We start from the raw sequence: 25,995 nt of genomic DNA, 5'->3' as shown, positions 1-25,995 counted from the left end.
AAAGGAAAATAAAATAAAATAGAATAAAATAAAATGAAATAAATACAAAAAGAAAACCACTGACAGAGTCAGAATACAACCTGATCAGGGTGATAGAAACAGTCCAGACGAGGTGGTCTTCCTGAAACAGAAATCTTGTAGAAAGGTCTGGTAGCTCCGGTCCTCTGGGAATCCAGTGGGTGAGGGCTGCTTCTACTGTCCCAAATCCCAGCTTATATCCAGGTGAGAATGCTTGGCTGCTCCCCATGGGCGGAGCATCTCACAATGGGATGATGAGTCATGGAAGAGAGCCTTAATGGCCCATTAAAGAGAGAGATAACTCCCGGAGGGAGTTATCTCTGAGTCATGCAAAAGGCATTGATGGGCCATTAACTGAAGATGGTGATAGAATACATCCTAAACTACAACCCAGGACAATCCACCCCTTATTCTATTGCCATCTACAACATGCCTAAATCAATACATTCTTACAGATGAATGCATATATACATACAGAATGAAACCTTACACACTGCTCTCACTTAAAATTAAGTCTCCCTGTGGTACACAACGGGTTTCTCCATCTTTCTGCATTACCCACCAAGTGTAGCCAGGTCCTTGAGCAAAGACAATCCCATGGACGGGTCTGCCTTTGCCTGAAGTGGGATTAATCCAAACACTCTTTCCAAAAATGCCCTTCATGTGTACCACAGGTACTTTTTCTCCATCCACTGTGTGTAAGGGTTCAGACTGGGCAGGACCACCTCGATTGATAGACCCTCGGGAGTTGACCATCCATGTGGCTTTGGCCAAGTTTAGTTCCCAATTCTTGAAGGTTCCCCCACCAAGTGCCTTCAGGGCAGTCTTTAATAGTCCATTGCACCGTTCAACTTTCCCAGCAGCTGGTGCATGATAGGAATGTGGTATATCCATTCAATACCATGTTCTCTAGCCCAGGTGTTTGTAAGGTTGTTCTTGAAATGGGTCCCATTGTCCGACTCAATTCTCTCAGGGGTGCCATGTCTCCACAGGATTTGTTTTTCAAGGCCCAGGATGGTGTTCCGGGCAGTGGCATGAGGCACAGGGTGGGTTTCCAGCCATCCAGTGGTGACTTCCACCATGGTCAGCACGTACCACTTTCCTTGGCGTGTTTGGGGAAGGGTGATATAGTCAATTTGTCAGGCTTCCCCGTACCTGTACTTCAGCCATCGTCCACCATACCACAGAGGCTTCATTCGCTTGGCCTGTTTGATTGCAGCGCAGGTTTCACAGCTGTGGATGACCTGTGAGATGCTGTCCATAGTGAGGTCCACCCCTCGGTCACAGGCCCATCGATATGTGCATCTCTTCCCTGATGACCAGAGGCATCATGGGCTAGGAATAATTCTCCCTTGTGCTGCCAATCTAGATCCACTTGTGATACTTTCACCTTGGCAGCTTTGTCTACCTGCTCGTTGTTGCGATGCTCCTCTTTAGCCCGGCTTTTGGGTATATGCGCATCCACATGTCGAACCTTCACGGTCAGCCTCTCAGGGCGGCAATGTCTTGCCAAATGTCAGCAGCCCAGATGGGTTTTCCTCTGCACTGCCAATTGGCCTTTTTCCAGCGATTCAGCCATCCCCACAGAGCATTAGCTACCATCCATGAGTCAGTGTAGAGATAGAGCCTCGGCCACTTTCTCGTTCAGCAATTTCTAAAGCCAGCTGGACAGCTTTAAGCTCTGCGACTTGACTCGATCCACCTTGTCCCTCGGTAGCTTGAGCAACTTGTCGTGTGGGGCTCCATGCTGCAGCTTTCCATTTCCGGTTAGCTCCTACAATTCGGCAGGAGCCATCAGTGAACAGAGCATATCGTCTTTCAGTCTCCGGTAGCTCATTATATGGTGGGGCTTCTTCAGCACAGTGTTACTTGCTTTTCTCCTTCTTCTTCTTCAGATGATAATCCAAAAGTTTCACCTTCCTGGCCAGTTCGTTATAACTTCCAGAATCCCAGGGCGATTTGGATTTCCAATGCGGGCGCGCTGTGTAATGAGGGCAATCCATTTGCTCCATGTGGTATCAGGTGGCATGATGTGTGGAAGGAACCTTTCCCTTAAACATCCACCCCAGCACTGGTAGTCGGGGTGCCAAAAGCAGCTGTGTTTCAGTGCCAATCACTTCTGAGGCGGCTTGAACTCCTTCATAGGCGGCCAAGATCTCCTTCTCTGTGGGAGTGTAGTTGGCCTCGGAGCCTCTGTAACTTTCGGCTCCAGAATCCCAATGGTTGGCCTCGAGTCTCCCCAGGCACCTTCTGCCAAAGGCTTCAAGACAAACCATTGTTTCCAGCTGCGGAGTAAAGCACATTCCTCACATCTGGTCCCGTCCTGACTGGGCCCAGGGCTACTGCATGAGCAATCTCTTGCTTGATCTGAACAAAAGCTTGTTGCTGTTCAGGCCCCCAGTGGAAATCGTTCTTCTTGCGGGTCACCAAGTAGAGAGGGCTCATGATCTGACTGTACTCAGGAATGTGCATCCTCCAAAAGCCTATGGCACCTAGGAAAGCTTGTGTTTCCTTTTTGTTGGTAGGTGCGGACATGGCTGTGATCTTGTTGATTATCTCTGTGGGGATTTGGTGACGACCATCTTGCCATTTGACCCCCAAAAACTGGATTTCTTGAGCTGGTCCCTTAACCTTGCTTCTTTTAATGGCAAAACCAGCTTTCAGCAGAATTTGGATAATTTCCTCTCCTTTCTTGAAGACCTCCTCTGGTGTATTCCCCATATGATGATGTCATCAATGTACTGCAGATGCTCTGGAGCCTCACTCTTTTCCAGTGCAGCCTTGGATCAGTCCATGGCAGATGGTGGGGCTGTGTTTCCACCCCTGGGGCAGTCGGTTCCAGGCGTACTGTCACGCCCCTCCAGGTGAAGGCAAACTGAGGTCTGCACTCCGCTGCCAAAGGAATGGAAGAAGGCATTGGCGATATCAATGGTGCATACCACTTTGCTGCTTTGGACTCCAGCTCGTACTGAAGCTCTAACATGTCTGGCACAGCAGCGCTCAGTGGTGGTGTGACTTCATTCAGACCACGGTAATCCACCGTCAGTCTCCATTCTCCACTGGGCTTACGCACCGGCCAAATTGGGCTGTTGAAAGGTGAACGGGCCTTACTGACCACCCCTTGGCTTTCCAGTTTAAGGATCATCTCATGTATGGGAATCACAGAGTCTCTGTCTGTGCAGTATTGCTGACGGTGTACTGTTGCTGTGGCAATTGGTACTTGTTGTTCTTCTACTTTCAGCAGTCCCACAGCAGAGGGGTTCATCTGAGAGACCAGGCAAAGTATCCAACTGTCTGATGTCTTCTTTCACCACTGCGGCTATCCCAAAAGCCAACGATATCCTTTTGGATCTTTGAAATATCCATTCCTGAGATAGTCTATGCCGAGGATGCATGGGGCCTCTGGGCCAGTTGCGATAGGGTGTTTTTGCCACTCATTCCCAGTTAAAACTCACTTCGGCCTCTAGTACAGTCAGTTCCTGGGACCCTCCTGTTACTCCTGTAATAGAAACGGGTTCTGTTCCTACATACCTTGATGGCATCATGGTACATTGGGCCCCAGTGTCAACCAATGCCGTATATTTTTGTGGGTCAGATGTGCCAGGCCATCGGATCCACACAGTCCAGTAGATCGATTGTCCCTTTCCTCTTCCTGGCTAGAGGCAGGGCCCCCCCTATTCATGGTCATCGCATACGTTGTTCTCTTCCTGTAAATGAGTTGCTGAGGTTCCTTCAAGAGGATCAGTCATATCATCATTCCTGTAACGTCTGGAGTTCTGTGCACAAGAGACCGGAGCAACACTGATTCTAGATGAGCTTTTTGTGGTAGGTATTTCTCTTTTCAGTTCACGTACCCGGGCTGCTAAGGAGAAGGTGGGTTTTCCATCCCACTTCTTCATATCTTCTCCATGCTCCCGAAGAAAAACCAAAGGTTACCTCGGGGTGTGTATCCTCTCTCCCTGGCTGGGGAACGCCTGCTCCTAATTGCAGAGACTCTCGTCGGCTCTGGTGAGATATCATAAATTTCTTCCTTAAGTTCTTTTTTCAGTTTCTGATGGCCTTCTTCAATTAAGTTCCTGACTTGCTCAGCCAGTCTTGTTTCCACAGATGAGACATGGGCACGAACTGGGGCGGTGACAGTGTCCTCGTAAATCCATAGTTTATTAGCCAGGACACCCACCTTGTCCTCACCTTCTCTCCATTGCAGTGTTGCCAGGTAACGTGAGTACATCTCTGGTCCAAGCCGTGCAAATCTCAACCACATCCGTGATGTGCACTGGACATCATCTGGGCTCTTAGGAAATCTCTCATTTCTGCAAAAATGATCTCCAGCACAGCCAATTCCCTTAGGCATCGGATACCTTGTTCTATTGTGTTCCATTTTCCTTGGTGCACTAGGAGGTCTTCTTTACAAAGGTATCTGTCTTTCACACTTGTTAGCAGTCGCTGCCAGAGGCTGAGAGTTTCTTGGGTTTTTCTAATTCCCTGGTCAATGACCACATCCCGGGACAGTGATCCCAGTTGCCTGGCCTCAGTTCCATCCAGAATGGTGTCATTGGCTGCAGCATCCCAGATGCGGAGCAGCCAGGTGAGGATGGACTCGTTGGTCTGACGGGTGAATTCCCTTCGCAGGTCACGCAGCTCACCCAGAGATAGAGAGCGGGTGATGATCTCTGTCTCTGTCTCTTCAGCTGAGTGCGAAGGTCCTGCTCCATCTCGTCAGTCGCTATGCGGACTGATTTGCTGCTTGATTTCTTCTTCTGAGTGGTGGCAACTGCTACTGGTTTAGGCTGTTCCGGTTCAGTGACGGTTTGTGTGGAGATGCTGACAGCACTTTTGGTTCCTTTTCTCCTCTGTGACAGTCTGTGTAGTCGTCGATGCTATTGCTTTGCTTCTTTTTACCTCTTCTACTTCTTCAAGAACATGCTCCAACACACCATGCAGTGTTTTGATTCTAAGCATGGTGCGGGCCGTACAGAGAAAACCAAGCAGGACTAACAAGAACATCATGCTGTCCTTGGCATCCAGAGGGTACTCAATATTTTCAAAAACTGGTGTGTCCTTCCTGAAAAGCTGGAAAAAATCATTCTTTACTCCTCCCCACAGGGGCTGGGTGAGATTGTTGAGGCTCCAGACGTAGCATCCTAGACTAGAACAAGAATACAAAACTGGGTATATATTCTGAATAATGTTCATTGCCTCAGATTTTATCAAGCAATGGACATAATAGAGCAGTAAAGCAATTTTAGTACCATATCCTGGTCTACGCAGGAGTATTAAGGCCGGCAGATAGTGCCCCACATTCGGAAAAATATAGAGAGATAGGTATAAGACACATGTAAGCATGTTGGGCATCATAACAGACAGGTATCTTCTTCAATAAAATTGTAATTTCTGACTTTTCTTATTGCCTCTGCCGCACGCTGGGTGCCAAAAATATGTTTGTGGTTTTGAAAACAAACCAAGTAAGAGGCTCTAAGTCAGAAATAAAATTTAATGAGAAGAAAAGGAAAATAAAATAAATAGAATAAAATAAAATGAAATAAATACAAAAAGAAAAACCACTGACAGAATCAGAATACAACCTGATCAGGGTGATAGAAACAGTCCAGACGAGGTGGTCTTCCTGAAACAGAAATCTTGTAGAAAGGTCTGGTAGCTCCGGTCCTCTGGGAATCCAGTGGGTGAGGGCTGCTTCTACTGTCCCAAATCCCAGCTTATATCCAGGTGAGAATGCTTGGCTGCTCCCCATGGGCGGAGCATCTCACAATGGGATGATGAGTCATGGAAGAGAGCCTTAATGGCCCATTAAAGAGAGAGATAACTCCCTCCGGGAGTCATGCAAAAGGCATTGATGGGCCATTAACTGAAGATGGTGATAGAATAAATCCTAAACTACAACCCAGGACATCACCCCACTGGAGAAGTTCGTGTCTATGGGCATCTCGGCCTCAAGGACTCGTACCTCCACGTTGGTAGCTATAATCCCTTTACCCTCTTTTCTATCTTTCTTACTATTCTCTATTTTCTCTCCCACTATCGCATTTTGGTGGCACTAAATAAAGGTGCATTTTTTGTTGTATTGAGTTGTCCCTGCTGTGTCTTTTGCACTCTGAGATCCTAATACAAACCATCAGATTCCCCGCATATGTTTGCAGACCCTGACATAAATTGGCATCATGGACAGGATCTTGATAGACAGAGGAGTTGTGGGTTTTATATCGTTTGTAACAGGGGAAGGACCCCTTGTCTCAGCCGCACCTAGCATGCCACTTTGGTGAGCGCTGTTAGAAAGCAAGGGGGGCAAGGGAAAATTCCCGCAACTGTATACGGCCAGGTGAAGAGCATTCCCTGTCATCAGGATTTGATGGATTTGTAAAAGATCTCATTGTGCAAAAGATGGGACTTTTTTGTTGTTGTTGTTGGAGGAAGTGTGTGGACTGCTTGGTGTAGTTGAGGAGACAACCGAGTTGTAGGTAACTAAGGAGTGCCTCCCAAGCAGATTAGTCTCCTCACCCGTTTCAGGGAAGTGAAGGGAAACACAGTTTGAGCTGTGCAGTGTGTAACTTTAAGAATACCTCCCTGCTGAGCGGTTATTGTCCCTTCACCAAAATGACTGAAAAACATAAGGATGCATTTATGCTTTGCTTGCAAAACATGGTGCTAGACCTTCTCCAGCTGGAGAAGGATGGGCACAGAATAATTGGTTTAATTTTGAAAACATTGTAGATAGAATATATTCTTTGCAACATGATGCTAGATTCAAACTGGGCAGAAATAAAACCATTCTTTGCTCAGTTTTGGGGGCCTGTCTTTCGGCAGCCATATAAACCAGTCTTAAACGGGTAAGTGAAGAAAATGCAGTAATAGACTCCCTGCAAAATTTGGTAGAAGCTTTGCAAAAACAATTGGAACAAGAAAGAAATCATGTTTATTTGCTGCAGTTTTCCCTTGCAGAAGAGTGAAGAAAAAATTTAAACCCCAGTAGAAACACCTAAGGAAATAGAAGAAAGGAAGTCATACACTATAAAACAGATATACCCTCAAAAGGAATTGGTACACATGCAAAATTGTGGGGAACACTGTTGTTCCAACTTGAGACCTCTCATTAAAACAGAATATAACTATATAAATGAAGAGGATCGTGATCCCCACATAACCACTAAAGAAATACCATACACAGCCACTGAATAGCTAAAATAAAAAGGGATTACTCCCGCCTCCCTAGTGAATCAGAGACGGAGTATGTTTTTAGAGTTTCACTCACTGGAGGTGACCAAATTAAATTAAGTGAACAAGAAGTAAGTGGCTACTGGGGACATGGAGTTTTCTTACCAACAGGAAATACACGTGCTCCATGGTCCCTGACACAGTGTGCAGCTTACTGGGCAGGGGGACTAAACCTCCTTGAAAGGGGCGACCCTCTGGCAATTGTCGACACCTCAGACCAACTCCTAGAAAACATCCACAAAGCTGCATGCTTGCAAATGATACATGAAAGAAAATTATTCTCTGGCTATGAGGTCACCAATGCAACAGCCTGTCAAACCTGAAATTATGACCCCCCCAATTCGAGGTTTGCCAGAATCACTTAAACCAACAGAAATTCTCCTCCAAAAAACAATAGCATCTATCACCCCAGTAGATAGGCTTGAAAGATTTCTTGGACATGCAAGTGATCAAACTGGTTCTACTGACCCCACTGACTCCTCGCCTTTTGCTACTCCTAGCACACAATCTAACAGCAGTCGTAAAGTTTGGACATGGAGTGAAGTAGCAGAGGAGTTAATCAGTTACAGCAGAAACTATGGACCGGTAAACACTCCGAGGACGAACCCGAAAAGCCCAGAGGAGTCAGGCACATTGCTTCCCCTAATGAAAAACCAGAAAGGGGGAAAACAAATCTCTAACGGACAACCAGCACACTCCTCTTCCACCAGCCTTGAGTAACTAGCCACAACATTCCCTTACACAAGTTTTAAACAATGCAGCTTTCTGGGCCGGGGGAGGTAATGCTTTGGAAAGGGAATACCCTTTAGCTATAGTCAGTACCCCCGGCCAACTTTTGGAAGATGTCCACAAAGCCACCTGCCTATGGGAATGGACGGCTGCTCCGGAAGAAACAATGCAGTACTGATTTTTGAAGCAACTGCTCACCAAGCCCTTGGCCCTATTCATCCTACAGATTCTTTCCAGGTGAAATGGGCATTTGCCTTCTCAAGGTTGTCAGTACACATGTGGCAGCAGGGTCCTGAGGTTCTGACATGGCCTGTTGGTTTTTATTCCCGTGGTTTCAGAGATGCTGAAAAGAGGTACACTACCTGGGAAAGAGGCTTGTTTGTGGTTAGCCTAACTCTCAGAGAGGTGCAGATGATTGCACAACAACAACCAATTGTCTTGAGAGGTCCTTTCAAAGTTATTAACTCAGTCACTACTGGGACCCCCTCACCTGACGGGGTGGCCCAGAGGACCTCAGTAAGGAAGTGGTTTGCTCAGATTGAACATTATTGTAACATCTTTCAATAACTGAAGGAGCTATGAAAAACCTAGCAAAACAAGAAGTAGAAAACTTGGATGGCATCCAAGACAAACTTGCCTCAGTCATTACCCCTCCCTTTTCCCTGAACAGTCAGCAAATCCTTGGTTTACTGATGCTTTTGCTTTTTACCCAACAGCTCCAAGCAGAGTTCCCTCACTGTGGGGACCAAGTGATTCTAACAATCCAGCACATAACCCTGGACAACCTGTTTTTGTGGACCTCCCTACTGTAGGGGAAGTACCACTAGTGCTAAAAACCCCTCTGAATAAATACACATGGGTACTCCTTGATGCTCTAGGGAAAGAGTACCAAATAAATACATGCTGGATAATTTCCATCATTCTCATTTTCTGCCTCCTGGCGGCAGATTCTGTTGTGCTTACTTTTCACAGGAGAACTCCGAGGGACATGAAGGCCATATAGACTATGACAAATATTTTAAACAGGAATTTTAAACAGTATTGATTAATGAATAAATTGGTTGCCACAATTAGAGACTTACTAAATTACAACAACCCCTGAAGTCCTCTGTCTGCTTGGGGACACATCAGTGGTTGGTATCAAACATATTACCAAACTGGGAAAAGGTAAATTTAAATGATCACAAATTGGTAATTGATACACTTGGTATTATACAGTTGGCATTGCTCAAAGCAACATTTCTTTGGCTTTCGGCTGCATCCAGGCACAGCTTTGGATGCAGACGGTTGTTGCTTCAATCATAAGGGAAGGTGAGGAAAGAATCTTTCCTACTGAAATTCAGAAAATAATTTGGGATAATGCAAATGCCTTTGAAAGGGAATTCCAATCCTGGAGGAAATTGGTGAACTTTACCTATAACCCCAATACCAACACAGTTACAGCTTTTGTGTTAACAGTATGCAATGCTTCAGTGCATTCGATATTCCCGATCATTGCATTAGGTATAGATCATGATGGAGCCATTCTCTATCCTTTGGAGCATAGGGAATGGGCCTGTCAAATTGGGGAAAAATGGCAAACTGTCAATTTAGAATCTTGTGTTGTTAGGGAACAACAAGGTTTCATTTGTGAAGGTAATGCAATCATAGCTCAAGACATCTGCTTAGACACAGAGCAAAATATCTGTCACTTTGAAGTACACCCTAACGGAATTCCTGAAACAGTGCTTGTGTATATAGACAATGGATATGCTTGTGTGAGGACTGCTTGTGATGAAGGCTTGTAGAAAATGTAGTAGTGAATCTTAAGAATTATTCAAATTTTTGTGTTTGCAATTTTACCATAATCGCAGGATGTGACTTTTCTTACACAGCCCCCGTCACGTCCTACCACCTTTTACAATCCAATTTTACACTGATTCATCAGATAATGCCTGTCCCCAATGGAATGAATCTAACTTTGGTTAAGCAATTGTTGCTTCACCAGGGCTTAATGGGAATTTTGAAAGGATTAAAGAAAATGGACAGAAAACTTTAGTAACAGTCCATCATGATGTGAAGGAAATACATTGTGTCTTAGAAAGGGTAAAAAAGGATGCTGAACACAGGTGGTGGGACACCCTTTCTGGGTGGTCACCTACTGCTACAGGTATCCTGAACAAATTGTGCCATCCAATTGTTGTCCTTTTGATTTTTGTTTTTATCCGTTTTCTTTTGTCCGTTGTTTATACATCCTAAATTGGAAAATGATGAAGCAATTGACACACTTGACATCCATAATGAATGCACACAGTTTAATTGATACCCCTTTTGCAAAAGATACTCCTAAAGTTATTGACACTAGACTCTCTACCAAAACAGTGAGAATTAGGCCTGCAACAGCAAGTTAAGTAAGATTGTTATTGTTTGTTTTGATTTTGATGTGTTTGTTTTAGTTACTGTTATGATTAAATAATTTTCTGATTTGTTTTTGATTAAGTCAAAGAAAATAGTTTTAATTAATTAATATGATTGTATACTGTTTATTGTTATATTGCTTTTTGATTTTTTGTGATTGAGTATCTTGGAAAATTGTTTTAATCAAATATTGATTGATTTTGTTTGGATTTTATTTTGCTTCCCTTTATATTTCCTTTTCCTCTTTCTTTCTCTCTCTCTCTCTCTTTTTACTGTCTCTGTTTTCTGGGATATATGCTACCAACCCTGACGAGTCCTGAAGACATCGTGACAACGTTGCAGAAGAGGACCTTTGTCATCAGTCAGTGAGTCACGGGGGTGGTGTCAGAGTCTGTCCAAGGATGTGATATGCCTCATGACCATCTCCAATGACTGAGGACTGAGACCCCAGACTCTGAAAGGAGCCCTGGCCTGACTGAGGTGGAATGTTTGCCAAGTCTTGGAGGACTGGTATGCATCTCCATAAGAACGGAGTGCAAGAACAATGGAACTGGTCACAGTGCACTGAGCCAAGGCTACTTGCCCAAACTGATCCGTCCGTACCAGAGTACAGCACGTACAGTGTGCAGCTTGTCCCTGAGCACCCAACCTCGACACAGGTGGCTCTGGTTTTTGGCCCTGTGACTCTCCTTTGTCCCAACCCTGATGTAGGCGGCTCCTGCTTTGGCTCTGGGCCACTCGCTTTGGTCCCCTGCCTTGATCAAACCTATAAACCCTGGAGACCCCTGCTCACTTTCGTGATCACCCCACTGGGAAGAACCACGTCTATAGGCATCTCGGCCTCGAGGACTTGTCCCTCCACGTTGGTAGCTATAATCCCTTACCCTCTTTTCTATCTTTCTTACTATTCTCTATTTCTCTCCCACTATCGCATTTTGGTGGCACTAAATAAAGGTGCATTTTTGTTGTATTGAGTTGTCCCCTGCTGTGTCTTTTGCACTCTGAGATCCTAATACGAATCATCAGGTTCCCCGCATATGTTTGTGGACCTTGACACCATGTTACAGCACTGTTTTTTGTCTTTGTTTTTAGGAGGTAAAGCCGGATATCGGCAGTCAAGATGCAATGGGCACGGTGAGCGGTGATGGGTGGACAGAAGCTGTTGCTATTGCTCAAGCCTCACCTCGATGGTGAAACTTCTAAGCCTCAGTTATTGTGTGTTTTAGGCTGTGCCGTCACTTGATGGCGGAGTACAGACTGGTTCACCTGGCTCGTGAGCCTCCCAAATTCCACAGCATTTCAGGACTCTGTGAGGAAGCCTTGATCTTTTCCCTTTGTGGGCGCCATCCAGGTAGGCTTGGATAATGGCTGAGCCATTGGGTTAGGATTTGGGGAGGTTGGGGAGGAGGAGTGAGGGTCCCCTGGAGTTTCAGCAATGTCACGTCACCTTGTCTGCTCTTAACCCAGGCAGACCCCGTGACGTTGGCGTTGGCCTCTGGGCACAGCTGAAGCGCGGGGCCCGAGGACCCGGGAACACTTAGGAGATGGTGAGTAGCAGAATTGCTGCTTTTTGGCCGATGTGCTGCTAAGATCACGCATTCATGTTTAGTCATCTTTGTTGTAGCTGACTAAGAGACAGCAGCCCAGCGACAGCAGGACTTTCCCGGAAGGCGCGGCGGCCTTCTTTGGCACCCGGCGTGGATTTGCATCCCCAGACGTCTGAGAGATAAGTGGAGGGCTCCGGCTCACAGAAGAGATGAAATCGGGGTGCCAGGGCAGGGGTCACTGGGCACGATTTTTGAGTCAGGTTTGGAGATGGGGATGTCCAAGATGTGACCCCTTAGGCTACAGGAAGGGCAAATCTCATTTTTGATCCCTGTGCTGAGGTGAGCAGGGCAGAGCAGTCCTGGTGTGTGTTGTGTCACTTGTCTGTTGTGCACTCTGTGTGTTTTATGTGTTTCGTCTTTTATGTGTTTTCCCTTAGCCCTTCCAGGGGCTTATCAAAACCCTGGCATCGCTTGTAGCATCTCTGATCTCTGCATTCCTCGGCCAGGTGCCTTTGACTCAGGTGCTCAGACATGCACCAGAATCCATCTCTCTTCACAAGCATCCAGTCTGGTGCCTTTTCAGGTCTTGTTCTGAGCTGTGTCCACAGCTGTGCACTTGCATGGTCCATTATTGAGGATTAGGTCTTCTAGAAATGCAAAGATAGGTAGAGGATTCTGACTGTAGGACTCTCGGGCTTCCGTCTTTTTGGTTCTTGGGATAAGCCATCCCATTGGCATCTTGCTGCAGGTTTCTATGAGCCTGGTCAGCTCGCCCTCAGTCTTACCTCGGTCATCTCATCCTGAGTTCTCTTGGTCCTCAGGGTTGTTCTTCTTGCCAAGAGATTTCTGTTCCCTGTTGTGTCCCCTCGTTTGTCCTGCCCTGTGTCACGGGTGTCTGTGTGTGTTTGGCCTGGAGCTGCTCTGCCTTGCTGCTCAGTCTGGGGGTAGGGGTAATAGGGCAAGGCCCGGGGACTTGGAATTTGTCACGTAGGGTGTAGTTGGCCTGTCGAGAGTATTCCTGGGTTGCCAAAAGACGTCTGGAACCTGTTAAGTTACCCTGCAGCATTCTGACTTGTGTCCTGATTTTCTTTCCGATGCAGCTGGATAAAATTCCTGGCAGAGCAGCCAGGGACCAAACACCTGGGCCTGACACAGCTCCCCACTGAGGGCACTTGCGGAATGTGTAGTTTTGTCCTGCATTTTTGTTTAATTTCTTTTTAATTTTTTGAGCTTTCTACAACGGTTTTGAATTATGAAATTGGTAAAAAAATTGGTAAGGACTGAAAACATGAGGGGCTGTCAAGTTATACACCACTAGGACAGCTTTTTTTTTTTTTTTTTTTTTTTTTTTGGTAACTAGCTGTGCAGCTTATATCCTTTTCTTGTGAGACTTTTTTGGGCCAAACTTCTTTTTAAGGGAATTTTATTTTAATGGTAGCTGGCTTTGGATAATGAATTTGTGTGGCAAATATCCTCTAATGTCAGAAGGTAAAGCAGTAACAACCAGCATGCCACCTCACTTAATTCTTAGCAGCAAACTTGATCTTTACTAAATTAAAAAAACTTCCATTTTTAAGACATAACTTGTTAAACAACAGGTCTCCTTAGGAGCTGTGTGGGGTAGAGCTGGGGAGAGGAAAATGGGGTCAGGAAATCTATGGGTCAAGAATGGGTGGGGCAGAGAACTATGTGGTCAAGATGTGGGGCAGGAAGAGGGTGAGGATGTTGGAAACAGTTTTTGATCTGTGGGGCAGGTAATGTGTGGGAATGATGTTTCCTGACCCACAGATTTCTCTGACCCCATTTTTCTCCCCACAGATCTCTGGCCCACAGATCTCTGCCATATAGATTTTTCTGACCTCAGATTTTCTCCCTGGGCTCTGCCCCATACATATCCTGACCCTGTCTCTCCCCCACCTCTGCCTCCCACATTCCTGACCCTATTCCTGCCCCCATATCTCTGCCACACAGAGTTTCAGATGTCAAATACAAGTAAGTCTCGAGTTTCTTTGCATCTACTCCCACAAAATACTCTTGGACAGGAGCAAGTAGACCTGTTGAATTCCCACTTCCCTTTAAAATCAGAGCAGAGGAAGCAGATTTTAAATCATCATTCCACCGATTTCATGACTGTTCCAGAAGTTTTCAGTGTTCGAAAATCCTGAGCTTGTTTTCCAGGCAAGCTGGGATTTTGGTATTATTCCTTCATTTTCTTTCATGTTTCTCCTCTCTCTGGTTTTAGGAAGGGAATGTTTATTGCAAATGCTAGTTTTCCATCCTAATTGGAATTTTTGTATGTGTTAGGCACGTTTCCAAGGAACTTTACCACATTAATGTGGTAAATCAGGCTTTGTCAGCGCCGTACCCACAGAATTCTGGGAATTCCCAGCAAAACTTGCTAAGTCTTTAATTGACATGTTTCATCTCTTGGTAGAGTTCAATTTGCTGCATTTGTAATTCCATGGATCCCCTTAAAACTTCAGTCCTGGCCTGGCTGCTGTTCCTGGGACACAGTGAGGTGGTTCTTTCCTGCCTTGGCACACGTGTGGATGTTCGTCCAAAGTGAGCTTCCTGCTAAGATAGAATTTGTTTCCAGGCAAAACTGGGAATTGTCTAGAGAACCTTATTTTGTGGGAGGCATTGGGTTGGCTTTATATTGCTGCATAATCAAAGAAACCCCTTTAGCTGTGTTAGGCAGGGGCATGAGGACAGAGCTGCCTTTATTTAATTTCATATTTTATTTTTGTTATGTTTTCATTTTTATTTTAAGTTTTTGTATTTTTATGCTCTTTTATTTTGTGGATTTTCATGTTATTTTTAGTTATTTTTGTGTTTTTAAAAGATTTTTTTTCTTCTTCTTTTTTTATTTTATTATTTAGCTTTATTTTAGTTTAAATTACTTTTAGGTTTTTAATTTTAGTTTTTTATTAAATTTTATTTATTTTTATTTTTCATTTTATTTTGATACTTTTAATTTTTATTTTCTTTTTACATTTTAAGAGTATTTCTTAGTTTATATATTTTTGGCTTATTTTATTTCTTTGTCTTTTCTTTGTTCCTCTTTTTGGTCATGGTAAGGGTCAATTGTACAGTTTTGAGTTTAGCAAATTGGTTTGGTTTATCTTTTTACTTTTTTGTGGTTTTATGTGTGGGATTCCATATGGCTGTTTTTACTGTTGTTCCATTTTTATGATGTGGTAAGAAGTGCTAGTGAAAAGAGCGTATTGTGGTTTGTTGGCTGGTAGTTGGTTTGTATGGTGGAGTTTTTTAGTTTGTGTTTGGTTTTGGGTTTTTTGTTAATGAGATTAAAGGTTTTATTGGGTTAAATTGTAATTATTTTAAAGATTTTAGGGAGATTAAGATTTTGATAGCATGCACTGTATGAAAGGTCATACAGAGAAACGTCAGTGCATGGTCCTTTGTGCTCCAAGCCAGTGTCAATTGTCACACCACAGCTAGATGATGAAGGCAATTTTATTCAAGTGCACTTCATCTGCTGTTCACCAATAGTCTGCAGCTAGAATAGGATTGTTATTTTTTGCATTCATCATTGCATTTTGATAGCGTGCACTGTACGAGCCTGATGTTGGGGTGTATTTCAGAGGCAGCCATAAAACAAAGTCGACACTTCCTTTTGTAATTCTCCAAACCTCCTTGTTTACTAACAAAGAAATCCAAAGCAAAGCAAAGAAAAATCCAAAGCAAAAGCCCCCACAAACACCCACCCCAAGAAAAAAGCACGGAAAGAGAAAATATGCCTGTATTATTTAAATAAAAATTAAATCTTGATCCCTTAGAAACCCAGGCTCATTTAATTCTAATGAATTGTGGTTATGATGTGTTAGGTTAGTGGATTCAAATATTTTTAAATATCATTTATTTGCTTAGATTTTAAACACAAATTAACCCCCTCCCAAAATAGAAAAAATATAAGTAACAAAAATAGAAATATAAGATACATAAAATATCAACAACAAAAGTAAGTGCAGTATATACTAATGCATGTTAAATATATTATAATGTAATATATATAGTAGACATAGATATGAATATAAAGATAAATGGTTATGATAAATATAAAAATAATGAATACAAAAAATATTGGAACATAGCTTCAAGTAAAGGCTTTTTTGGTTTGAATTTGGTTAGAGGCATAATTCTTGCAGTTGTGGTTGTGGGTCTTTTGGGCCGTTTATTCGATAGGATGTTCAGAAGGGCATTTTTGGCCACGCTCATTTTTGTCCTCCGCTCTGTGCTGCTGCCCCGGACCGGGCTTTGCGGCAGTGCTGCCGCCGTGTGGGCAGAGAGCAGTACTGCAGCTCTAGCGGTACTGGCAGCCCCGGAGGCGCGCTGCAGATCAGAGCCGAGCTGTGCAGCTGTGCTGCCACCAGGTGGACAGCCAGTGGTACTGCAGCAGTCCCCCGTGCCACAAGTCCACGAGGCGCATGTCAGCTCCGGGCTGTGACCTCGGGGGCAGTGCTGTCACCTGACCATCCAAAGATCATGGCTAAAATGCCGGGAAAAATACAAGGACTGAAAGCCTGCGCGCGACCCGGACCACGGTGCTGCCGGAGAGCGATTTTCCGCGGCGCTTCCAGGATGTGTGGACATGAGCTGTGGGTTCAACCAAGCTGCGGCCGGGTTCAGGCAGTTGATTCAGTCAGGCGCCTGTGCAAACAGCTGGCAGGGACTTTAGGGGTGCCGCAAAAAAGATGCTGACGCGAGCGCAAGTGGCGTCAGACAAAACCAAGATGGCGGCGAGGAAGGGCGGAAACACCCAAATGTGGCCGAACAGCCGAAAAGAGCCGATGTCTGAGGAAAATCGACGACTTTCACCGAAGAGCCAGAAATAGCCGACGTCTGACGAAAATCGCCGACTCTAAGCCAGCAGCCGAACCCAGCCAACTTTAGCCAACTTGAACTGCGTGCAGCCGGACGCAGCTGCGGTCAGCTGAGCCGAGCCAAAGGAGCTGCGCTGAACCGAGCGGAGGGCGGTTCCGGGGTGGCCCCAGGGCGGTGTCAAGTGTCACCCCCGCTGCCTCGGTGGGCCATTCGAAGGCCATGTGGGGGCTGCTGCCCGGGCGGGACACGCTGGCGCTGTGGCCGGAGCTGGAGCACTCGCTGTCACTGCTGGAGCCGGGCGGCGGCCAGGAGCCGGGCGTTGGGTGGCGAGGAGCACGGCTGCATATCCTGCCGTGCGGTGAGTGCCGGCCTGGCCACCCGCCGCGGGCCCGGAGCCGCAGGTCTCCGAGCTGCTCGGAGAGTGCGGGTGGGGAGAGCCGGTCGTGGCTGGGCACAGCCCCGGGCAGTCGGGGCTTCCCGGGGAAGGCGCCGAGGAGAGCGCCGGAAAAGGGCGCGGGGTGCTGGTGTGCCCCCGGGAGCCCCCGGAGCATTTCCTCGGGGGGGTCTGTCCAAGCCGCTTATGGCGTGAGGGACGAGGGATTTCTCACAAGGACACGGAGTGAGCTGGACAAGGGGAACGGCCTCAGGATGAAGGGGGGCAGGTCTAGATGAAATATCAGGAAGAAATTGTTCCCTGTGGGGGCGGTGGGGCCCTGGCACGGGTTACCCTGAGAAGCTGTGGCTGCCCCTGGATCCCTGGCAGTGACTTGGACGCTGGGGCTTGGAGCAGCCTGGGCTAGTGGAAGGTGTCCCTGCCCTGGGCCGGGGAAAACCTTAGTTTGTGGGAGGCACTGGGTTTTGTTTTTTTTTCCATATTGCAGCATAATCCAGGAAACTCCTGGAGCTATGTTACGCAGGGGCATGAGGGCAGAGCTGCATTTATTTAATTTTGTGTTTTATTTTATGTTATAGTTTTATTTTTTACTTTTTTTGTATTTTATATGTGTGTTTTTGTGGGTTTCGTGTTGTTTTCGTTAGTGTTGTGTTTTCAAAACGTTTTTTCTTTCTATTTCTAAAGTGTAATTTTTTATTTTCCATTATTTTTTTTTACTTGATTTTTAATAATTTTTAGATTTTTAAGTTTTTAATCAATTTTATTTTTTTATTTTTCTTTTATTGCTTTTACATTTTATTTTCTTATTATATTTTAATTTTATTTCTTATTTTATATATTTTTGGTTTTTTGTTTGTTTGTTTTTTTTCTTCATGTTTTCTTTGTTCCTTTTTTTCCCCAGACTCTTTCTTCCCCCGAGGATGTGGAAGCTTGGCTGTTGGTGAGAAAGAGGTTGAGGAGCTTTTGCAAATTCCGGCTGAAAGGTGAGTGCTCGTAATTTATACTGTGTAAAGCAAGGAGGAATGATTAAAAAAACTCTAATGCTTTTTTTTTTTTTTTTTTTTTTTTTTTTTTTTCTTTCTTTTTTAAGGAAAGGCATGGGGAGAGGTGCTTCCTTTTATTTTCTTCTGAATAAATGTTCCTTCTTCCTTACAGTAGAACCCCTGTTCTGCTCTGGCTGCTGAAGGACCCTTGGCAGCATCTTGTGGTGCACCTCAAGGCATCTCGACTCCAAGAGAGATTTGTTCTCTTTCCATATTGACTCTGTTGAAAGGTAAACGCAGAATGCTGATGGGTCGGTCCCGCCAGCTCCACTTCACTCAGCAGGCATCGCACGGAGGGTGCTCCTGTCCTGTCTCTGGCAAGGCTGGAGGTGGCTTTTTCTGCTGCCCTGTCCCAGAGTGGTTTTCTGTATTGCTGCTATTGGCATCATAGTGCTGAGCTGTGAGGAACATCACCCGTGTAAAGCAAATCCTAGGAAAAAAGCCCAAACAAACCAACCGTGTCTGCCTTTTGTATGGGAAACTGCACTCCAGCCAAGCAAATAGCACCAGGCCCAGGGCACAGGAGGGTTCCTTCCCGTTAGATGGGAAGAGCACACAAACCAAGCACCGAAGGGGCTCGGCTGGAGCCTTTTAGGGGTCAGCATTAGCAGTGGGAAGGGTGGCCAGAGGGGCTCAGGCAGGACTTGGGCTGGGTCTGACCTGCACTGGCCACATCTGCTCTGTCCTTGCTGAGGTGGGCAAAGGCAAATCTGATAACTGAGTATGTGCTTGAGACTCTCACTCAGCTGTCTGAGAATCTGTCTAGAAAATGGAAGAGTGCTTGGGTTTAGTTTTGTGTATAGCACTTCAAAGTGGTCTTCAAATATTCTTCAATGGCTGTATCCCGAATGAAGGCTCCACGCCAGAGTTGTTTTGTGCGAGCATTCTTCTACTAGACAGTGGTTGTTCATCTGGACTGGTTTTAATGTCTCTGTTTTTTTCTGAAGTTCCCATTTATCCTGCTACGTTGCTGTGGATGTTCACCCTCGTGCTCTGGACGGTGGTTTGAGGATTTTTTTTCTTAATTCCACAGCTATTAGTTTGGGGTTTTTTTTCCCCCCCATGGCAGTAAAATTCTCTGAAGCACTAAGCTGGCTGCAGAATGGCATTTTCTTGGAGAGTAATGTGGCTTCTCCCAGCCAGCGCTGCAGTGTTCTTGGTGTCTTGGTGCAATTTTCCAGTGTGTCCTGTAGCCCCAGAATCCATGGCTATCCCTCGGGGTTCTGAAGGAGTGCTGTTATTAGGACTTTTGGCCTCAGAATGGGAAGTGCAGGATCGGAACTGTGGCATCTCAGCTCTATTCTAGGAACCCTGGAAAAGCATGCTCTTATTCGTGAGGGGCCACTAACTCTTGAAAGTCGAGCTGTCTTGCAAGATGCACTGCAGAGGGAGAGATTTGACCTTATATCATTCTTTGTTGAAATCACCTCTGTGAAACCTTAGTTTCTGCAGAACAGCTGGTTTCACTTGCTCTAGCAAGTGTTTGAATGCTGCTCAACAGCAATAGATCTCCTTCTGGATGTTTGAAGGTGAGAGAAGAGAGGGTTGCATCCCAGGAGCCTGATTTTGGAATGCTTTATGGAATTGGCCAAGTAGCTTTTACTTCGGGGGGTTCCATAGTCTGCCCTTGGCAGCTCTAGCCTGCGCTTCACCTTTGAGTCCTCAGTCCACAGAGAAATGGACCTTGGGGGAAGTTCTTACAGCTCATCTTATGCTTTATGAATGAGGACGATTTTCTGGAAGTAGGCTGTCCATTCTGACCCATTTTCTTCTCTCTCCTTGCAGGCTGTACTGCTGAAAGGCTGAGATGAGAACAGGCTCTGCAATCTCTGGGTCTCCATGTCTTCCTCAGGCCGAAGACATGTTTGCTGTCAACGATGACACAGTGGAAGGTGTTAAAGATAGAAAACCTTGGGTTTTTTTTCCCCTGAATCCCAAGACTCTGTCTGCAGCTGTGCCCTGTCTATTTCTTAAAAGAGTTTCTGAGTTTAGGAAGGTTTTTACATTCTGCAATATTTATATACAACCTAATTTAAAAGAACCTTGCTGTATCAATGTCGTGTTAATTACGCTGTTTGAGTTGGTTAATTAAAACAAATTATTGGTTAGGGAGTTGAGCATCCCTTGGATGGCCCTTGGAGCAGGCAGCTCTTGTTTAATGTCTCTTCATTTCTTTAATTTCTTTTGATTATTTCTTAGGCAATTACTGCAATTAGGATATAGAGTCAAGACAACAGCATTTCTGCCTTGTTGGATGGGGAGGTCCAGACCCAGTTCCTTGGACAGATTGAGGGGAGGGAAAGCTGAGCCTGAGGCTGGATTTGGCAGTGGGAATTTGGTGGGGAAGAAAAGATCCCCCAAGGAGTAACTAAGGCCAGTTCTGCTGGCTTTGGGTGTTTCTACTGGCAAAAAATCATCCTGGTTCAACGGGACTTGAAGAAGCAGGGGCATGTCCCAGGGGGCCTGTGCTGGGACCCCCAAACCCTGGTCAGGAATGCTGAGAAGTGTCAGCTCCAGAGGAACAATAGAGAGGGGCTGTGCTGGGACCCCTCAAATTCCAGTCCGAGATGCTGGGACACCTTTGGGACACTACTGAGAGGCTCCAAAGTCTGATGCGCCTCGGTCCGGCCCCGCTCCCCGGTTCGCCTGAGGCGTCGCTCCCGCCGCCGCCCATTTGGGAAGCGGCGGAGCCGTGGCCCCGCTGCCGCAGCCTCTGCGGCAGGTGCTGCTGGGGCCCGGGAAGGACGGCGGGAGCTCCCCGTTGAGGTCCCGGCCGGGAGTTCTCTCTCCCAGGGAAACGGGGAGACGGGGGGGGGGGGCGGAACCGCGGGAGCGGGGCGTGAGGAGACAGCGGGGGGTCGCGGGGGGGCGGGAACGGGCGGGCTGGGATTGGCGGGGCCGGCGCTGCCTCAGGTTGTGATTGGCTGGGCTGGCCCGGCCTGGGGCATAAATAGCGTGTCCTGAGAGGGCGCGGGCGTCAGTTCGGCGGCGGAGGGGGGCGCGGCTGCTGCAGGTGTGCGGTCGGAGGAGCGGCCCTGCGGCAGGACGGGATCCCGGCGGCTGCCGATCCGAGGAGCTCGGTGAGCATGGACGCGACTCCGGCGTCTGGGGGCCGGCAGTGTCCTGGGGCGGCGGTGCCCAGTTCTTTCCGCCGCGCCCTGGCTCGGGCGGCCGGAGGTGGGCGCGGGGCTGGTGCTGTACCAGGGGCGGGCGAGAAGCGCTTCTGTGGTTTCTGGATTGTAAGTACTGTTTAAAATATCGGAATTAAAGCTGTGCTTTTTGTGGTTTTTATTATTTTTTTTTTATTAAAAGTAACTGTACTTTGCTTAGTTTTTGCATCCTTTCATTATTTTGCTTCTTTTAATATATTGGTTTGGTTTTGCTAGATACTCCTTAATTCAGTAAAGGTTGTAGGGCTGGGGCTGAAACAGTGGCTGTGGGGCCAGTGGAGACATGAAGAGCCAGGGTGTGGAATAAGGACCTTGGCCCTAGAGGCAGGCCCCAAAAACCATGTGGAGCAATGGAAGTGCTGGGACTGGATCAGTGCCACGGGAGAAGGGGGAGGGGGCTGCAGTTCAGGGCCTGCAGGAGATGCCCGGGGGGGGCGGTTACCAGCCCTTGCCCTGTAGCACCAAGCAGAGGCTGAGGGTGTGGGGGCTCGGAGGGCTCCAGGGCCCAAGAACCAACCCAAGGGCACCTTTTGGGATGGGGGAGCAGTGGCTCTTCCCAGGCCCTTTTGCTGCCTGGGGGAAGTGAAAGGGGCCTTTGGGCAGGTGCTGGGACCCAGGGGGAGGGGGAGGATAGATGTTTGGCTTCAGGCTTCAAGTGTCCCCAAAGTTGGGAACCTAGGAGGGTGGGTGGTACAGCTCCTAAAGATGTTGAAGTGCTGACAAAACTGACTTGTGGCCTTACCAACAGCGCCAGGCTGCAGTGAGAAGCAGTAACAGCTTTTGGCAGCAGGCAGTGGGAAGCTGAACAGTTGGAGCTGAGACAGCAGAGCTGGAGGAGACAAAGACATGGTAGGGTTTGGGGTGAAACCCCTGGGGCTGGGATGGGAATTGCGTGGCTGGATCTGAAATGACTGTAAGAGCTGGGATAGGAACTGCAGAGCACTTCCTGCAGCAAGAAGTAGCAAGTTGGGGCTGAAATATGGGTACAAGAGCGGTGCTGAAACAACACAGAGCTACACTTAAAAATCATAACCTAAGGAAAAAAAAAGCAGCGTTCTATGCCACTACGGGGAAGATGTGGAGAGATGCGAAACAGAAGAGCTGGCTGTGAAATAAAGCTTGTGGGTCAAGAGCTGAAATCACTGGGGTCGGGAAGGGGTCTGTCCAGGGCTGGAGCTCAACTCTTTTAGCGTGGCATAGAAACTCTAAGGCTGATGTACAGGCTCTAGGGTTTGAGTGCTGAAACGTCTGTAGAACTGTGGTACTGATGTTGGGACCGGCTCTTTAGCCTGAAAATGGGAGAGGGGCCGTAGAGCTGAAAGGGGATTGCTCTAAGGTATCTCGTGAAGTGCCGACGCTGCTGGGGTACTGCCTGGGTCTGGGATAGCCACTGTAGGGCTGTGGCTGAAATCGCTGTGGGGCCTGGGATACTGATTGTGGGGCAGGCGTCCGGGCTGCAGGGTGAGAGCTGAATTGCTGCCGGGCTGGTGGGGCCAAGATGAAGATGCTGCCCCTTCGACGGCGGGGGAATTTCAGCTGCCGGAGTCGGAGAAACGCACACGTGGAGCTGGAAGGAGCGAGCTGGCCGTGAAATAAAGCTTGTGGGGTCAAGAGCTGAAATCACTGGGGGTGTGAAAGTTAATCTAGGGCTGGAGCTCAACTCTCTTTTAGCATTTGAGCATGTCGTGGACGGCCATGGTGCTGGCCCCTCCTATTTAATGTCTCATCATTAAGTTAATGTCTTTGAATTACTTTTTATGCAATTACTGTGATTAGGATATACAATAAGGAGAAAAAATTCCTGCCTTGCTGGATTGGGAAATCCATGCCCAGTTCCTTGGAGAGATTGAGGGGATGGGGAGCTCAGCCTCAGGCTGGGTTTTGGCCGTTGGCATTTGGTGAGGAAGAAAGAGAGTTTCTTCCAGAAAGTGGGCAATGCCAGTTCTGCTGGCTTTGGGTGATTCTACTCCCCAAAAACTGATCCTCATTAAACGGGACTTGTAGAAGCAGGGGCATGTGCCAGGGAGCCTCTGCTGGGACCCCCAAACCCTCTTCTTTAGGGATGCTGGGAAGTGTCAGCTCAAGAGGAGGAACACTACACAGGGGCTGTGCTGGGACCCTTCAAATGCCAGTCCGAGATGCTGGGCACTGCTGGACCGTTGGGACGCTACAGGGAGGCTCCACTGCCTGATCCAGAGAGTTCTACAATTATTTTCTGTCGTGCTTAGAATCTGGCAGGTCATTATAGCCACAACAGGTTGAAAATGCCATCTGAGCAGTTGCAGTCACAGACGATCACACAGAAGCCAGTCTGGGAGAGGAAATGTGCTGCGTCATAGATTTATTTTTCCCAATGCGTTTTGAATTTATAGCAGAATCTCTTCTCTCCCCTCGGACCCCGTATCCTTCAATTTTGAGTTTTCTCATAAAGAATTTACTGCCTGTGCTGAAAAAACAATTCCCCGGCCCCGCGGAGAGCGGCGGGGTTTGGGGAATCCTGGGGCCAGCACGGGGGATCCCCTCGCCCCGGCCGGTCCCCCACCCCCGACCCCCGTCTGGCTCCGCGCAGGGCCGGGAGCAGCCTCGGCTCAGCCGTGAGGGGCGGCGCGGGGCGGGGCCGCCGGCGATGGTCCCGGCCCCATCCCGGCCCGCTCGGGGCGCTGGGGCGGGCTCGGGGCGGAGCCGGGGCTCCGTGAGGCGGGTCCCAGAGGCGGCCGGGGGCGGGGCCGGGCAGGTTTGGGGGCGTGGCCTCAGGGGCGCCCGGGGCGGGTCCCGAGTTGCCGGAGAGCTGCCCACCGAGCCCGTAAAGCAGCGGCTACTTCCGGCAGCCTTTTGAATGCCCCCCCCCCCCCGGCTCTCCATTGGCGGGGTCGCTGAGGCATCGGCAGCGCCGATTGGACAGTGGGCCCCGGGAACAGCCTCGGCCCGCGCTGAGGGCCCGGGGGCTCTGTCCCGAGACCGGCCCCGGCCCCGCCTGGCCCCGGCCCCGACCGGCCCCGGCCCCGCTCCCCCGGCCCCGCCCGGCCCCGGCCCCGCCCGGCCCTGCTCCCCCGGCCCCGGCCCCGCTCCCCCGGCCCCGCCGGCCCCGGCCCCGCCCGGCCCCGCTCCCCCGGCCCCGCCCGGCCCCGCTCCCCCGGCCCCGCCCGGCCCCGCTCTCCCGGCCCCGGCCCCGCTCTTCCGGCCCCGCTCCCCCGGCCCCGGCCCCGCTCCTCCGGCACCGGCCCGGGCTCAGGCCCAGCCGCTCTCGGCCCTGCTCCCCCGCTTCAGGCATCGGCCCGGGCTCTGGCCCGGCCCCCCCCACGCCCGCGTTCACGTAGATTTCTGTTTAGTTTCTGTCTCAGAAGTGAGATCTGTGCAGGAGAGGTGCTGTTCCGAAGAAAGCATGGAGTAAATCTGCTCGGGGGATGTGCAAGGAAGAACTACGGTGGCAGGGGAGGGCGGCATTTATAAACTGTCTCTATATTTCCCTGTAATTCTGGGTGTTTGGATTTAGCCTGGGCTTGTCGGCTCCTGAACTCAATGAATGTTTGAAACACTTTCCACAGAAAGACAAGGTAGTCATGGTTCCAAAGGAAAAATTGTAAATGGAGGGTAACGGTTGCTGGGGAATTTCCTTGGGAATGATGGATCTCAGGCATGTGGAGTTTTGGAGGTGCAATCCCAGCTTGAGCCTTGGGCACCTGCGGGAGAAGAGGGCTCCTAAAGCCCGGAGCCCCAGCGGCTCAGGTGCAGACAATGAACTGTCCAGGGAATGAGCAGCAAGTCCCCTCTGCCCCCGCCCTCACACTCGGGGTGGCGGCAGCTGCAGGTGCGAGTTGTCGCAGGACGGTGAGGGCACAGAGCAGCCCCAGGTGAGAGCTGTAAAGGAGAATGAGGGGGCAGTTCCTGCCAGGGCTGCTGAAGAGAGGAGCCTCCGCTCCCTTTGGCATGGAGCTGTGGGAGGAGAGGCTCTCTTTCTGGGTTCCTACAAGTGTCTTATGGAACGCCATTAAGAGCCTGTCACAGGGTCAGGGGGAGCACTTGGATGTGGAACATTGCTTCAGGAGGTGCCGAGGGACAAACCTTTGTGCCGAGCAGCAGCAGCAGCAGGTGAGCCAGTGTGGGTTTGTAGGGGGGACTTTTCTCCTTTGCCTTTTCAGTTCCATCTTGCCAATTTTTCCCTGGTGCTCCCAGAAGAAAAAGGAGTTGTGAGGATAAAAGGAGTTGAAATCGAGGGAAGAAACTCCTCTTCTGTTATTGTCTGTGTTTAGCCTGGAGGGAATCCTTCTTCACCTAATAAGTAGTGGCTTCTAATAAGTAGTGGTACTTACATGTGGGGTTTTATTCAATATGATGTTCTTTGGTGGTATATAGTGTTTTGTTTGACTTTTTTTTTTTGGTTTGGTCTTATTTATGTGTAATTTGGTTTTTGAGTGAAAATAACTTTCACTCAAAGAAAATAACTTTTACGGGTGGGCTTGTTTGTATTTGAGGTAGAATTAATTCAAGTGGCTTTTTTGGATAGACTTCTGATATGTGTTATGGGGGTTTTGTTTATTGTATTTAAGGATTCCAATTGGGGAAGGCTGGTCAAAGTTTGGGTGTTCTGTTACATGCAGTTTTAAATTTTTTTCAAGTTTTTTCTG

General features: G+C 48.1%; 2 protein-coding genes across 2 annotated transcripts in view; one reads left to right on the top strand and one right to left on the bottom strand.

Moving 5' to 3' along the window:
- The window catches only part of GRSF1 (G-rich RNA sequence binding factor 1), a 54,808-nt gene that overhangs the window by 5,611 nt on the left and 23,202 nt on the right, over nucleotides 1-25,995 (bottom strand). The gene's annotated exons all lie outside the window — the stretch shown is intronic.
- Nucleotides 7,043-8,804, top strand: LOC136360850 (uncharacterized). The gene is given in 4 exon segments (XM_066318470.1): nucleotides 7,043-7,207; nucleotides 7,210-7,541; nucleotides 7,543-7,833; nucleotides 8,790-8,804. Coding segments are annotated over 4 exon segments (765 nt in total). The 5' UTR covers nucleotides 7,043-7,080.

Source organism: Sylvia atricapilla, chromosome 4, assembly GCF_009819655.1.
Source record: "Sylvia atricapilla isolate bSylAtr1 chromosome 4, bSylAtr1.pri, whole genome shotgun sequence".
Classification (NCBI taxonomy): Eukaryota; Metazoa; Chordata; class Aves; order Passeriformes; family Sylviidae; genus Sylvia; species Sylvia atricapilla.
This window is presented reverse-complemented; position numbering and strand designations above follow the sequence as displayed.